This window comes from Pundamilia nyererei, unplaced genomic scaffold, assembly GCF_000239375.1.
Source record: "Pundamilia nyererei isolate P.nyererei 1_Seehausen unplaced genomic scaffold, PunNye1.0 scaffold00209, whole genome shotgun sequence".
Taxonomy (NCBI): domain Eukaryota; kingdom Metazoa; phylum Chordata; class Actinopteri; order Cichliformes; family Cichlidae; genus Pundamilia; species Pundamilia nyererei.
The window spans coordinates 682,330-698,779 of record NW_005187610.1 but is presented as its reverse complement, the minus strand read 5'-3'; the positions used below and the strand labels follow the sequence as shown (position 1 = coordinate 698,779).

General features: G+C 41.5%; 1 protein-coding gene across 2 annotated transcripts in view; it reads left to right on the top strand.

Annotated features, from left to right (window-relative positions):
* The window catches only part of htr2cl1 (5-hydroxytryptamine (serotonin) receptor 2C, G protein-coupled-like 1), a 136,748-nt gene that overhangs the window by 93,250 nt on the left and 27,048 nt on the right, over positions 1–16,450 (top strand). The window contains exons 3-4 of one of the 2 annotated variants that reach the window (XM_013914600.1): positions 466–637; positions 10,150–11,180. In XM_013914600.1, the coding sequence (XP_013770054.1) occupies positions 10,757–11,180 (424 nt within the window). In that variant the 5' untranslated portion in view covers positions 466–637; positions 10,150–10,756. Of the gene's footprint in view, positions 1–461; positions 638–10,149; positions 11,181–16,450 lie in introns of both variants that reach the window. The other variant, XM_013914599.1, reaches the window with a different exon arrangement.

Sequence of the window (16,450 nt, the reverse complement as noted above, 5' to 3'; positions counted from 1 at the left end):
TGAGGCTAACGACATAAGATGAGTTTGTTTAATATCCTCACGTACTGAACAGCAACATTAGTAACACAGGCAAACAGAGAGCCCTAAATAGGATTTATCTTATTTCACACAGTTAAAATTGATGCTCTGTACCATGTTTGCAATTTATTCCACATAACATACACATATTTAACTAAGTGCCTTTTCCTGCTTTTCTAATGTTTCTAGCTCCTAAAAATAATATAAGTCTTTATTCAGTGCCACTGTGCTTCAGCTGGATGAAAGAACCGACGATTAATGGTACATTCAGTTGTGGTGTTGCTGCTGGAGTGTGGGTGTGTGTAGGAGTTAGTGTGGTTTTGTGTTTTCACTCACTTTTACCTCTGTTTTGAACTGAAATGTTTTACAAATGAGCATCAAAAAGTCAATAGCTCGTTTTTCTCTTCCTTTTTTTTGCCCTTTTCCTCCCTCTTTCACTGCAGGCAGATGGATGATGCTGCTGATCCCTCGCTCCGGAGGCGTGGAGTGACAGATGACAGAGGTTTTGGTACAGCAGGAGGGAGAGCCAAAGAGAGAGGCGACGACGGAGAGACTCGCCACTGCTGATAACCGAGAGAACAGAAAAGGTCAAGCACATCGATTGGGAGGTGAGGTAGAAGTAAGTGACCGGATTTACCGATGCTGCTCTTGCTCTCTGTCTTTACATTCTCTCTTTTCTCCGCATTGTTTCTGCAGCTTCATTTCTTTCTTCTTTTTTCTTCCTCTGTGCCCTTACCACACTGAAAAAACACACCTCCACCTGCACAGCTCAGACTGCTCAATATTTCTCAATAAACCCGCTTTAAAGTTGTAGTTGCGATGCAGCGCTTCTGTGCTTTTGTGGCAAAAACTCTCCCAGTTTTGTTGATTTGGCTTTAAATTTGTGGATGAAGAAGATGTGTTCCTACAGCACAACAGTGACCTAACACACAGTCAACTCATTTAACTTCCTCTGTTTTAAATTCTCACTATGTTCGTGCTCGTTCCGGGAAGCAAAAAAAAAACGTCTGCCCTTGAAGTGCACATAAAATGTTTAATGAACAGCAATTTGTTTTGAGCAGGAATGTACAGCAGCAAAATACAAAAAGCCATTAAAAACCACAGAATCTGATCTAATGGTTGTGCAGGTCTCAAACTGTGATGGTTTATGATCCACTCTAAGAACAGTAACGTCTGCCAGATAAAGCTCAACTGTGCTAAAGCATTGGGAGGTTTTCTCAGTAGCAACTAAGGCATAGTTGTTTGCACTGTAATTTCACGCACGGTGGCTCAGTGATTAGTACCGTTTAAAGCAAGATGTTCCTGGGTTCAATCTTCAGTAAATCCCTGTGTAGAGTCTGCATTCACAGAACCACCTGTGGAAAGCTGTGGACCCATTCACAGGTTTCCTCTGGTTCTAAAAACAACATGGCAGATGAGTGCTGCTTCCTGTTCAGGACTCTACAACTTCAAATAAAGTTTTTTGGTGTTTGATTTTTCAGGTTCTGTTTAAGTATCTTTAGGTTGTTAAGTTTCCTTTTCATGTATTATTCGAGAACTCCTGTTAAATCTCCTGTAGTTTAGTATTTTCAGTGTTTAATTGTTTAGTTATTCATGTTCCTAGCTCTTAGTTAGTCCCCTCCCGTGTTCATCTTAGTCTTGTCTCTGTATGTTCTTCCTAGCGTCCCCTGTATGTGGTCATCGTGCATTCGTGTTTGTTTAGCTCAGTCTCAGCGGTCATGCTTCCTGTTTTATTTTGGTGATCTCTCACCTCGTGTGCATTGTGGTTTGTTTTGCTTCCTTGGTTTAATGCAGTTCTGCTGCGTCTCCACTTGTGTCTCAGTCACCTTTCCCTCGTGTTCTCAGGTGTTCATTTTCTCCCATTTTTTTTCCAGTTTTGGTTTCAGTTTTGCAACTGGCTTTTCCGTTTCCTCTTGTATTCTTTCCTTGTCTTTATTTTGTACTTTATCATCAACCTTTTGCTTTTGGCTCCAGTTTCCAACACGTGATCTGCATTCCCTGCAGATCACGACACATTGAACCACAACAATCAACAATCAGCTTCCTATGAGTCACACTTGGCAATGGTGGGAAGGAAGAACTCCCTTTTATTGATAGGAAGGCTCAGGGAGGGGCAACAACGTAATTCCACTACATAGACTAAGGGTGAAACACAAGCTGGGACAGTAAGGATAAAATCGAATGCTCTACAGCAGTCCCAAAAAGTTGATGCTGTTAATCTGGATGTAATGTTTTAGTGGGAGAAATGTTTCATCACTTACCCAAGCGAATTCTTCAGTCTGAAGAACTGAGGTGACTCATCTCTGCTTTAGCTTGACGCATCAAGTCATACAGTAGTGGCTTCAGAGATTTTGAGAAAGCGATCCATGCCTTCATCTCATCTCGTCTCGACTTCTGTAATAGCCTCTATTCTGGCATTACCGCTACATTAATTGGCCGACTGCAGCTAGTCCAAAACGCTGAAGGCTTTGCCTCCCATTCAGCTTTTAGAAACTCAAGCAAACTCAAGCAAACCTCAACAGAACACACAAGGCTGAGTGTTTTGTTGGGGTTATGTGACATTTTGAAGTTATGATGGGGCCTGATCGTGCAGGACATTGAATGTGAGGAATACGATTTTTCATTTCAATTCTGGATTTAACAAGGTGGCAGTTTTCAGTGTTCTTCCTGTCACGTTTTGGAAAATCCAAAAGCTTTTCAGGAAATTTTTAAAACAGTAATAAGTACTTACAGGTTATAATAATTTCTGTGCTTATTAAAACAGGCAGGCTCAGTTAAATGTATAACTTGCAGGTTAATGGAAAAGCTCTGCTTAAAAATGACTCCAAGGTTCCTCACAAACATCCAGACAGCAGATGTTGGGAGGGGTTCACTTAATCTGCCATCTGGTATTTTTTATCTATTTTTGAACTTCTAATTTTAGCAAAGTAAATCTGTAATTTAAAAAGAAAAAGAACATGTAAAAAAATCTAATTAGAATCTTCTGCAAAGTGCATTCAAACATCCCTCCAATCCTAGACTCCATTTTTCTGGATTACAGTTTTATGCTGCCAAGGCTACAGCTCACACAACGCTAAACTGAGATCATTTTTTAAAATTGACACAGGTTTATCCTGGAGTTTTTCCATAAAAACTCTGCAAAAAGTTATTTTATTTCAGTGCTGTCTCTCATTTATTACATTTATTAGTCTGGAGAAATGAGGCTTGTTCCTGAGGTTTTCTTTCCACATTCAAAACACAAGATGGCATCCGTTACAGTAAAAGATATATATATAAATCTTATAAAGTTTGTATCTGTCTTGTGTGAAACTTGTATGTAAAGCATACAAGAGTGAAAACAGATATAAGACTTGATGCAAGTCTTTTATAAGTTTTTTTCTATTTCTTTTCCATATGGGAAGGCTGTGTGTGTCAGCATATTTTGAGACCATTTTGAGTCTTCCAGTTATTAAAAAGAAGGTCAGGGTACTTCTCATTTCTGGCAACTTAACCCTCCAAGGATTAAGGTAGCCAGGAAGTAGGAGGAACAATAGCTTTGGTTACAATTACTTCACAACAGCACCAAAATAATCCGATGCACTTTAAAGGCAGCAGGAACTATTCTCTACTCTTATTTTTATCCTGCAAAGCAAATAAAAGTAGACCTGTGAGCGGAGAAAAGAGGGAAGACGAACCACCTGCTGCTGCCTCAGTACAAAATGTTGCCACAGAAGTTGGCATTCACCAGCATATAGCTGGTAAATACATAGCTGACACTGTTTATTGTTAGGGAAACATAAACGCTTAAATGTTAAGCCTTAAACCAAACAAAAAAGGCAGTTGGTGTTTGCTTTGTAGGGCACATTAATAAGAAGAAAATCCCCCCATCCCATTTTGCTTTCCCCCCTCTGCTGTTTTATCTCGCAGAGCAGAAATGGCTTAAACAAACAGAAGTGCAGCGGCAGTTTTATTTTCCCCACGGTGGAAAGCGCCAGCGACCGCGGCGGCGTCTGTGCCACGACTCTGCGAGTCCCCAGCCGTGTCTGCGTAACTCTCTCCAGGATGTGGGCTGGAATGCGTTCTGCAGTCACAACACCAAATATAAGCCTAATCTACATGTGATGTGATTGGCTAGCTGAGGCCCGCATCTCATCTTTGGTTTGAAACTAATGAACTGTGTGCTTTCACTCGAGTTTCCAGATAAAAAGATAATCACTGGTAGAATAACAAGTTACTGTCGTGTGGAGTCGAGAAATTGGCCTCATTCGGCGTGACTCATGGTTTCGTGCGCGTCTCTCCTCCCTCGCTTTCTCATCTCTTTTATCTCTTTCCTCTCCTTTCAATCACTTTTCCTTTATCTCCCCAATCACTGCTTTGTCCAACTTCCCTCCTCCTCTCCTCTTCCTCCTCCCCTCTCTTCGTCGTCTTCTCCCTCTCTCTGTGACATATTGCTGCTTTGTCAGGCCAGTTAAATGGCTTGCCTGCAGTGCTGTTTAGTTTCCTGTGAACTATGCTGATAGAGGAGGCGATAGGAAGCAGCTTGTCCGTTACACACAAAGCAGCGCGCTGGTGACAAACGCACTCACACACAATCCGTAATCACACGTATAGTTCTTCCCTCGACTCGATTTAAAGTTGCGTTGGTTTTTCTGTGTTGCCTTTTTCATTTTCCAAGGGTAGAATTTTAAAGCGCACGTTATTACGATGCTGTTTACCTTTTTTTGTTTATTTGGTTTAGTCAAGAAAAGACAAGCTCAGCAGTTTCACTGGATTTATGTTGTCCTGAGAAATAATCAATAAATTGTAGTAGCCTCCTCTATAATGTGGTCTTCCTTGTCTTGCTCTTCAAATCTATAAAATATGGCCCCATAGTCCAGGCTAAAGCCCTACCAGGAGCTGAATGGTGGTGAGATTACATGATGATTTGGTCTGATGGGAGAGGCAGTCATTAATATTGGTATCATATATAAAATCTATCCTCCCCAGAAAACAGATAACATCCTTCATTGTTATGCTTCAAACAACCGTTTTTCATTTTCTAAATTCAAAATACTAAACCTAACTTTGGTTGTTTCACTAGCGTAGCTGTGATCACAAAACCATGGAAGTTATTCAGGAGTTGAGCAAAGTCATTATGTTGCCTAGCACCCACCTACCAATGGGCTAAATGGCACCTAATTTATGCTCCGTTTAAAAGCCTTGCATCGTTTTAATATCACAACAGCACACAACAACCTTTAATTCATATCCACAAAAGCTGAATTATGTCATATTATGATGTTGTTACATTTCATCAACCGCCTGAAAAACGAAATGCAATGTTTATACACTTAATTACACCTTGCCATTTGATAGCTAGCATTTCGACATATTTAGTTAATATGTTAGCTACATAAGTGTAGCATGTACTACATCTCTAAACAAAACAAAATACTGAAGTAACAGTTTGGAGCATCTCCAAGAAAGCGACTGGACTTCTTTCAATTTCTTGAAGATGTTTCACTTCCCATCCAAGAGGCTTCTTCAGTTCTAAGAGGTCCAGTCGACCGTGACCCGGATGACTGAGAGCTAACACAAACATCTGATGTAGCAAAAATGCAATGATTCCACTTTGTGGTTTTGTGAGACATTATGTGTCAGAGTTTTGTTACACTGGAAACTCATTCAGTTTACCAAAAATGAATAAATGAGATAAACTCAGTTACATGACAGGGATAAATGACAGATGATGTGCACTGTGGTAGAGCATGTTTGACCCTCAAAAGTCTAGATTGCCTGAGCTGTGTGGTTACCTCATGTCAGCATACTGAGCCCTAGCCATGTTGGAAGAGTGGATATGGTATCTGGTGTGAAAGCTACCTGTGCCCAAGCTCTGAAAATATCTGTGTTAAATAATTTAAATTGCTCAAAGGCATGTGAAAGTAGAGTATGTTCCAAAATGACCCCAAATACACCACAAAGAAAATGGACTCACGAACTGTGTGCTTTTCTTTCTTTTTTCTTCTTTTTTCAGTCCCATTATAAAGAAGTGTGTGTGTAAGAGAGAGAGGAAAGAGTGCTCCTTTCTAATGTGTTATAACCCCAGGATATCAAATACTGCCATTATGAGTGTTACAAGGTGTTCTTGGGCATTGATGCCTCACTGTCCCACCAGTATTAAAATTTGTGATAAAGTTTCTCTTTGGAAACGCAACAAACCCAACGCTTTGGGGCAGGTTTTCTCAGAGTTTAGTCACATCGACCTAGAGACCAGTCAGCAACGCTTTTAGAGACTTAAAAATATGGAGATCTTTGCAGCTGTCCTTATTGCACTTGCATGCAGAAAGTTTCCTTATATCAATCAATCAAAGCTTTATTCGTCACATGCAGGTTGCCCTGCAGTGAAATGGGACCCCCCCCCCGACCTTACACATATAGCACAAACATTACATGGGGATACAGGTCGGAGATTGGTACAATCAGAGAAAAAACATTGAAATGTACACTACACTGGGGAAAGTACAAGAGGAAAAAAAGAGACCCCTACTCATGCTGTGCTTCCATGGTAGGACAGCATGAGAACAGGAAACAAAAAAAACTCCTCTGCACAAAAAAGCACATAAATGTCCACAGCACAACATTGTGAAGACATGACAAGCCACAGGGGTGGGTGGGGGGTGAGGAGTAATCCGAAGCGAACACAGCAGCCGCCCTGCACAGCGCTACCATTCCAGCGCAGCACACAGACCCGCCGTGTTCCCTCGCAGGAAACAAGCATCGAAGGCGTTGGAAAGGGAGGGGGGATGAGTGAGTGCCTATGCCTATAGTGTTATCATTCTTTTGATTCTGAGACCTCACAACTGCAGTGATCCGTTCCGCAATGTCTTCCAACTGTCGCTCAAGGGTCTCATTTTGAGCAGGCCTCTCTCTGATGTTTCCCCTCATACGCTCAATGGTGTTGTTTTGAGCCTTCACAGCAGCTGCAAGCGTCTCCAAGGTGTTGACCATATTACGTTCGTTGTGAGAGATTGCGCCTCGTTCCATTTCGATTCCAGCGGGCAGCCTTGGGGGGGTTTGAACAGCCTGTTCCGCTCTCTTATTTCTCCGATAAACCAGGGCTAAGCCAACTCCGATCAGCATGAACCCTGTTATCATGGTTCCGAATAGGTAGATCTCTTCAGCGTCCTCGATCGACAGTCCCGCCAGGCACATGATCCTCCAGTTCTGCCACCCGTCCATCGTGTATCCGGCAGGGAAAGTCCTTCTAGGGCACTCAGGCTCTCCCGAGCCCAGATTTCTCGTTGAGAAAAGGGTGTCAATAGCATTCAGAGACCAGTTGATCAAATCCATAATTCTCTTTTAGGTTTTAGAGAACGACAGTGGGAGGCTATTCCAGGGAAAGTAATGCACACAAGACAAGACAAGGACCTAGAGGCTAAGCAGGGAAGATAATGGTGAGGAGGAGAGGAGAAAAGTGCGACCGCCTTCGCTGAGAGCTGAAGAAGAAGTGTCTAATATAGAGCACAAACTTGAGGGAGGAATGTATTTAAACAAAAAGGAATGTATTTAAACAAAAAGAGCACGAACTGGTGCAGCTGGACTGTAGTGAGCACTGTGCCAACGCTTTAGGCTCTATAGCTCACTCCAAATGTTTAGAGGGTCCTCAGTAATACTGGTATTTGGATGAAGCACAGCAAAACCTAATTGAACCTCACAGGCAGTCATGCTCTGGTATGATGAAAGGCAACCACACCTAAAAAGAGTGAGACATGCGGGCTCCTGTTTTAGTTCTTTGCAGCATCCAAACACCTGTGAAATAGCAAGTGCATGTTTCCCATAGAGATATACGAAATTACAAGAAATTATTTGTGTCACTTTCAAAGAGGTGACTTCATCCCAGCTCAGTCTCAGGAGTTTGTGAAATAGTCACCCAAAAAAATGAAAGAACTACACTTTTGTCAGTGAGCACAAATTTGTAAGTCATGCAATTCAGTGGGAAATATGTTTTGTCCCAAAAGCACGTATGTTCTGTAGAAAAAGCAAGTGTCACCATGGCAACCAGAAAGAAGTGTTTTATAAGCCATGGCAACTGTTGCGTTTATTTTTTAAACCTAACCCAGCAGATTTTAATGCCTAAAGCTGTGGAATCAATCACAGTGGAATCAATTGGCAGCGACCTGGCAACCACACACCACAGAAAATCAACTTCAAGCGACTGCACTATTTGCAAATAACCCCTGACAATGTAAAATGTAAAATGGGCGGGACCTGAGATAACCATTGAGACAACTTTTAGGCGGGCAACTGTAGCGACCAAGTGAGCACAGGATACTACTGATTGGCATGTGGCCTGGTAGTAAATACATGCTTTTTTCAGACAACAGTGCATCCCTCACAAAGCCTTATTTTGGTTAGAACATTACTTGCCCACTGATCAGCCCATCGGCCCAACACTAACCCAACAAGCTGAAAAATGATACCAACTGGTCAGGTTAGACAGGTTGTTATAGGATGACCCCAAATGGGCCACATTCCTATTTCCAGCCACCCTGGGAATAAGAATGTGCCATCCTGTCAGTTGAGTGGAAAATGAGAAAAGAAGTGTTTACGTATAATAAGTGAAAGCAAAACAAAACAAAAAAAACATTAAGGTCCAATTACTGCATTCAATATGATAAAAGACCAGTTGGAGAGGGTGTGGTTCAAGGTAAACTGGTAGGCATCTACTTTAGACTCAGTTCAGGGGTTTTTGAAGGTTCTCAGTCATCCAGGTCATCATCATCTTTAAGTTTCTTGAAGACGTTTCACCTCTCGCCCAAGAAGCTTCTTGAGTTCTAAGAGGTGGAGAGCCCTATTTAAGCCCTATTGGGAGTGTCCATAAGAGGGTTGCTGACCCTCTATTGATCATCTGCCTAATCACATGAGCCAAGGTGTGAAAACAGGTGCTGGTTACTATCAGCCTAATTGTCATTTAAGTACGAGGATGGGTTGTTTTTATAAACAACACAAGTTGGAACACACACACCCAGACACACACACAACAGTAATCTGAATGAATTATTGTGTTTGCACTCAATCGCACCTAGACAGTTCATTTGCATTCAGAGCAATTTACACAAATAAGTGCAAAGCAGAGACAAATGAATACACTTACACACATTAAACAATACAAATGTTAACAGACCCACACCCACAAAGAAGCACAGTTTTTATTATTGTGTATGTAGCATTCAGTAAAATATGGACAGACATACTCTATCCTTCCTGATATTATCATAGACTCGCCGCCCACTAAAATATCTCAGCTGGAGGCTTGGTTGCGTCTGGAGATGTGCTCGCTTATCATCTCAAAATACACACTCACAAGTGGACACATGGGAACGTAGAAAGAAAAAAGCACAAAAGTAAACACACACACACTTATTCGCATTTCATTCTTAAACATCCCACGCAAACGGGAACACGTCTCAATGGTTTTTGGTCGTTTGTGCTCTTCACAGGCAAAGACTCACTGTATGCGCGCGCTGACTATCACACACACATAAACTTTGACTCCTCCACCTCTCCTTGAAGACATTTATGAGGTGCTAAATCACTAAGCTGCCTGACTGGTAAGGGTAAATAGAGAGGAGAGCCATACATACACACACACACACATGCTGTGATGTGAAGGAGTAAACATCAAAGGATCTGTTGGATTTTTATCTTTAGTATATTTTTGAATGAGTACAATGTTTAACGTTCTTTTCAGACCTTTTTTTGAGGAGTGTGGACAAAGTCTAAATTAGTCTGGTGGAGAATCACTTGGAGGGCAAAGGAAGCGGAGAAAATGCAGGACAGAAGAAGATTTGAGTGGGCGCGCTGATGGATGGCTGAAGAGGGAAGAAGAAATGGATGAAAGCTCAAAAGATTTAGAGAAGGAAAGCATGGAAATTTATTGAGTAAGACTGAGGGAGAGGAGTGGGTGAATGGAGTAGATGGATGGAAGGAAAGTAATCGGAAAGGGGGGATATATCAAGGATATATCAAGACAGACCAGAAGGAATGTAAGAGAGAGAGGTTTGATTTATTCTCAAATCATAAATGACTGGGTGAAAACAACTTGTGCATGCAGGAAGTTCAAATTAGATGATCTGATTCTTTTTTTTTTTCTTCCATTGCTTCTTTCCGCAGTTCGCCCTCACCATCATCTCGGATAAACACCTCAGATATGTCCGTTCACAACAGCAAGGTTCAAAGCTGAATGCAGATACTGAAACCGACTGACACCCTGTGGCAAACGGACTACAGCGATTGGGTGGACAGAGGACGATGGTGGCCCGGAGCCATGGATATGAGTCATCCAATTTCCAGCTCTAAATTAAAAACTCTTAAAGTCTCACTTCCACTTGGATGTAGATGTGGCTGAACACCAAAAAGCAACTCGGGACAGTTTTGCTCAGCATATACCTTGAGAACTCCCTGGCAATGATTTGTTGGCCAGTAATGGGAGATACAAGCCTAACAGAACAATTTGAGGCTGTTTGGAGCTAGCAAGATTTGTTAAAACACAATAATAAAACCAAGAGCCCTTGTAGCTGCTTCTTCCCTATCCCCCTGCCCCAGCTTCCCTGTCATTCACAATCCCCCAGATTTCTCCCTTTCCTGCTTTCTTCCCATCCCATCTGATCAACTCTTAGGTGATATCCTTCAGAGAAGTGTCCCTTAATTTTGAGTGCAGCTTCTTCTTCTGTATGCTTGGACAAGCAGATTGTCCAATCTCCAGTAATCTCTCTTTGAAATGGGTGGCCCAGCAAGGGCTCTTCTTGGCGGGTTCGGGACAACCACATCCTCCTTGGAGGTCGGGAGTCGAATGGCTTGGCCGAGCAACAACCCCTTAGATCTCAATCAAACCCTCCCATGGGGGATAGGACTTGGAAGCAGCAGCGGAGGTGGTGGTGCTTCCGGCATGAGTTTAGGTCTGGATAATTTAACAACCCAGGAGTCTGTGAGCAGGGCGGTTATCAAAGAGAAGAACTGGCCAGCACTGCTCATACTCGTCATCATTGCGCTGACGATCGGCGGAAACATTCTGGTCATCCTCGCGGTGTCGCTGGAAAAGAAGCTCCAGAATGCCACCAACTTCTTTCTGAGGTCACTGGCTGTAGCGGACATGCTCGTAGGGATCCTGGTTATGCCAATCTCTCTTATCAACATCCTCTATGGTAAGTTTATGGTACCCATAAATCACATCAGCATGAAACACTTATATACAAATAAAATTCACAACTCATCTCTGCTGACAGTAGCATATTTATAGTCTTACGCAACTTTAAAACATCAGTGAACAATTGGATGAGTTGGTTTGGTTTATATGTAAGTATATATGTTATTGCTGTCAGCGTTAATCTTGTTAAAATGCCGTTAATGCAATAACCGCATTTAAGGCGTCAAATCTCCGTTAGCGAGTTAATGGAGATTTGCCACGTAAATGCGGTTATGGCGTTAACGGCATTTTAACGAGATTAACGCTGACAGCACCCAAAAAAAGTCGTTCATTTTACTTTCTGTATCTTTGATTTTTTTTTCCCATTTTTCTTTTCTTTTTCTGTTTTAGCCATTTAAGAATGATTCAAGAGTCAGTCATCATCTTTGTGTGCCGTGATCTCAGCACTTGATCGGATGTGTTCACGGACATAGTGCAACCTGTGATCAGACCAGCTGATATCATTTAGGATAACTTAGTAAATTAGTGTTTGCAGTGAAGATAAACTGACCACTTAAACATTTAAATGACGCTTTTCTAGTTTTGTAGCTTCAGGCTGAAAAATCAAAGAGAAGGTGGAAAAATTGCTGCAAACTGAGAAACTACATTACTCCTACATTCTCAGTAAGCTCAGTACAGTCAAAAGGAACTTGTAAATTACTCGTACCGACTTTGAAAGAATAGCAAAACAGATGATCCACTTTCCTTAAGTGTTTGTAATTATGTATTCACTTCTTTACAGCCCCTCATTTAATAATAAAAAGCCAGATTCATCCCTATAAATCTCAATCTTTAGACAATCTGCACCTGATCTCAAATATCCACCCACTTGCCAGCTGTTGTCAGCACACTGACATGCGCCTGCCATCATTAAAAAACATTTTTCCGTGCAGTTATTGAAATGATTATTACTTCTCTGAGACGGCGCACACTGTTATTTTGCAAGTGAATCAAAAGCCGGAGGATGCCAGCTTAATAATTGCAATTTCATACCAGCTTTTTACTGCTGTTCTTGCTTCCAGTGTCCATGCCAGGATTCTGCATGAACGCCCACATTAGCATAATAGGATATGTGCATTCCCCAAGCACGTGTGAAAACATTCGATTAAAGATAGACTGTCTTCTTCTAATGTTTCAGCTAGCTCTCGACGTGAACGCCTCAGGAGGGAGGTACATTTCCTACTTCATACCTGTAAATGTCACCATCACAGAGACGATCACAGAGCTGATAGTCAGTGAGAAAATCTGTTTCAGAGATGTAGATAAACAGATGGTGACCTTTACAGGTTTCAGTGACAGCATTCTTTCTCAGTGCTCACATCACCGGCTTCCAAGAACTCTTAGCACCTTATAATAAATGTGTCTATGTTTTTTGGCTAATATCATACTTCCAATCGTATGAAGCCATATTTTAAAGATTTTTGATTAATCTGTTCAGTAATCTGAGAAACGTGAGGACATTTATGAAGGTATATTTTCAGGGATGCTGTGCACGATATACCTTTTTAAAGGGTAGCTATAATGCTCATTGTTTCTAGACCCATGTTTTTATTATTCGACTGCACTGGAGTGTCTTTGCGTTATTTACGTTTTAAAATAATATTTTTTTATCATTTAGCTTTTCTGCAGTTCATTCACTCTAAAGCAGTGTGTTTGAGCTCCCTTCCATCTCCTTTTAAGACAACTTTGTTCTGATTGGCTGCCCCTCACAATTTGAATATTTTTAAAGCATGTGGGTGGGGCTTCTGTGCTACATGCCCACAGTTAAGTAGAGACAATAGTTGTAGTGAAACCAAGTGCATAGAGGACTTGAGCTTTTGGTTCATGGAGATTGCTTGAATATATACTCTGACCTCATTATTTGAAACTGTGGCCATGTTTTGAAAATGCCACTGTGACAAAATATATGACAGAAATTAATGAAACCCATAGTGTGGCTATTTTGACCTCTTTACAGCTACCATATTGCTGGCAACGATTAAGGCAGGATTTGCCCTTTGTGTGGAATTATAGAAATTTGATCAGATCTTCTAGTTTCCAAAACTAGGCTTCCTTAGCAAAACGCAAACTAATCCTAACCCTCATTCAGTGGGGATTCTGGTGGATGTTAGTCCTCAGTCACAGAAGCCTAGAGACTGGTCTGCAAACTCATGGAAAAATTAATATTCCCAGACTGGTTGCAAGGGGTTGCAGCCATCCAGTTGGTATGGAAAGATTTGTATTCCACAACAAATTGGCAAGTGGTTGCTGGAGTTTGCTGGCTAATACTAAATTGGTGTCAAAGAGGTATGCAGTGCTGCATTGGAAACTGCGTCGGTCAATAGCAGAATGCTCTGGTCTCCAGTAGTTTGCATGTAAGATCCCAACCAGTTTCCAAATACTTGCAAACTGGTTGCTAAGTCAAAGTGGATTTGTGAAGATTTGAGGCTAAATGTAAATGAAGAACTTTTACGTTCAAAGTAAACGTTGCACTTTTTGAAAGGTGTTGGTTGCAGCAGTAAGGCACAACTTGCCTTGAAGGCAAATGCTCTTCATTTCTGGTTTGTGTCACACAAGTTTCGCCACCAGTATTTGGTTAGTGCTAGGAGGAAATACAACCATTCTCCAGGCATGTGTAACTCGGGCTTTAAGAGCTTAGTAGAATAGAAGAATATACAATGTTTTTAACAGTGATGACAGCAGCGCAGCCCTTTCTTCAAAAGCTTACCATGAAATTAATCATTAGGACTTGTAACAGGTCAGAACTTGAGGTTTTGACTGTGAAATTTGATGAAGCATGCAAACAAAGTATGCAAACTAATTGGATAAAAGGAAAAGTAAACTTAAGCAGTCATCGTCAGTTTCATCATCTTGCGTGAGCAGTGCTTCAAGCAGTAGAACTAACAAGTCAAAAGCCAAAGGATAAGTCACATGAATTTAATTACACCATTGTAATTGAGTTTGATCACATTTTAAGTTTAAGAATTTTATACGCCTTAGTTCAGCTGATTTAATAATCAAATTACCTCAGAAAACATGATGATGAATAGCTTTCTTTATTTTTCTTGGAAAGTTAATCATACCTCGACACAATGTCACAATCTCAGCTTTTGTTGCATTCTCACATCCCACAGCTGCAGATGCACGGCTTTAATCATGAACCAGGAGTTTGACAGGAGTCGTGAAAGACTTTAAGACCTGTTTTAAAAAATAAAAGGTGGGGGGGAAAAGAAAAGAATAGAAGGGGCTGTGTAGGTGTGTGGGTTAGTGAGGATGTGTGGAACCTCTTCTCCTTTAACAGAGAGAAAACTTCAACAGAAGCAGGCTCAAGGATGATGGCCATCTGTCTCAAACGGTTGTGGTAAGGGTGAGATTGGAGACAGAAAAGAAGAGTGAGGAAGAGAGGCAACAAACAATACAGCGATAGACACTCAGCAGGTCAGTGAGGCCGGTGGCTTCAGATTAGAAACATGCAGCTCTGGAGGCAGAGATACCAGCAGACAGGGCAGAAAAAGCACAAACACGAGGAAAGAGAAGGCAAAGGAGAAAACAGGAGATCAGTGAAAGACAGTTTATTGAGGTCATCTTCATGAGGTGGGATTCATCTGTATGAGTTATAATAAGGCAAGAGGCATATAGGAGAATGAGAAAGATGTATTCTTTGTCTCAAATATAAACCAAAATTAATCAATCTATCGTCTAAACATTATTTAGAGAAGAACGTTTTGCCATATGTCTTCCATCCCCCATATATAAACAAATACAATAAAGGCTTTTATACATATTATATTTTTCCTTCTTTACGATCACCACCCTGGTTATATCCTGGCGTCAAAATCATTTATACCCCCGTCGTTTATGCGCCATACTCAATTCGGTGTTCTCCTAAACAACAAAATCTCTACATCAGCGCAGCTTTAGAAGAAGAAGGCGAAACGAGTTTTCTCCAGGAAGACATAAGAAGTATTACAAACTTATCCGGTTGTATGTAGAGACACTCAAAGAGGAAGAGGAAGCAAAAGAGGAATAGCTCAGGGAAGATTCATGGATGCAGTGAAGACATGAAGATTGTTGGTGTGACAGAGGAGGATGCTAGGGATACTGTGAGATGAAGGCATATAATCCACTCTGTTGACCTATAATGTAAGTAGAAGAAGAAGGGTTATACCTGCAAAAGAGCTGGTATAAGTGGACAGATATCAGCAGAACAGATGAAGTGGTTTTAAGCTTTCCTGGTTCTTTGTTTCTGAAGTCATGCTCACACTGGAGATAAAGATATATCAGCCTCTAACCCACCTGTTTCTAAATCTTTCTTTTATGTCCGCTACTTTTACGGCAGTTCAATAAAATACTAATAATGCTGCAGGCCAACTTCAATTCACCTTAAATGTATCAATTCTTGCTTCCCAGCCTATAAAATACAGATGTGATTCTGCACATACTGTGTGGATATTCATGCTTCGGTCTAACTCTTATTTTGCCCTGCAGGCCTTTTGTTTCCCCTGCCAAACCTGACCACATTCACTACAGTCATGTGTTGGCTTTGTGGCAGGCAGGCATCCTGCTGGAATGCTAAGCAGGACGGGGAAGGTTGATTGCTGCTTAATGGGCCACGCGTGGCCAACGGACACACTCGCTGGCCCGCTCTGTGCCTGTCTGTTAGTTCAAGCCACCGCTGATTGCTCACTGTGGTAATCAATGTTTCACACAGACACACACTGAAACAAAACACTGACAAGTCTGTCCTTTCCTTTCGCTCTTTCAGATGCACAAACACACTGAGACAGATTGGCTGTTTGTCTCTCTGTCATTTATATACACAGAAGAACACGAGTCCCTGCAAACACACCCAGTGCTCGCACACACACTTGAGTGGAGTCTGGATCTTTACGTGCAGTGTTATCCATCAGACTGGTACTTGACTGCATTGATCCTCACGGCTGACTGAGTGATCGACTAGACACACACACACACACACACTCGCACGTCACTGAATGTTCTCACACCATTTCGACTGACAATAAATTATTCCAGCTATCATAATAATGATGATGCTAATGAGAATGATGATGATGACAATCATGATAAAAGATGAAGGGAATGGTAATTTAACAATGGTTTTTTACCCTCTCTCTTTCTAATGCATAGGCCTACATGACATTTACACACACACACACACACACACACACACACACACACACACACACACACACACACACACACACACACACACACACACACACACACACA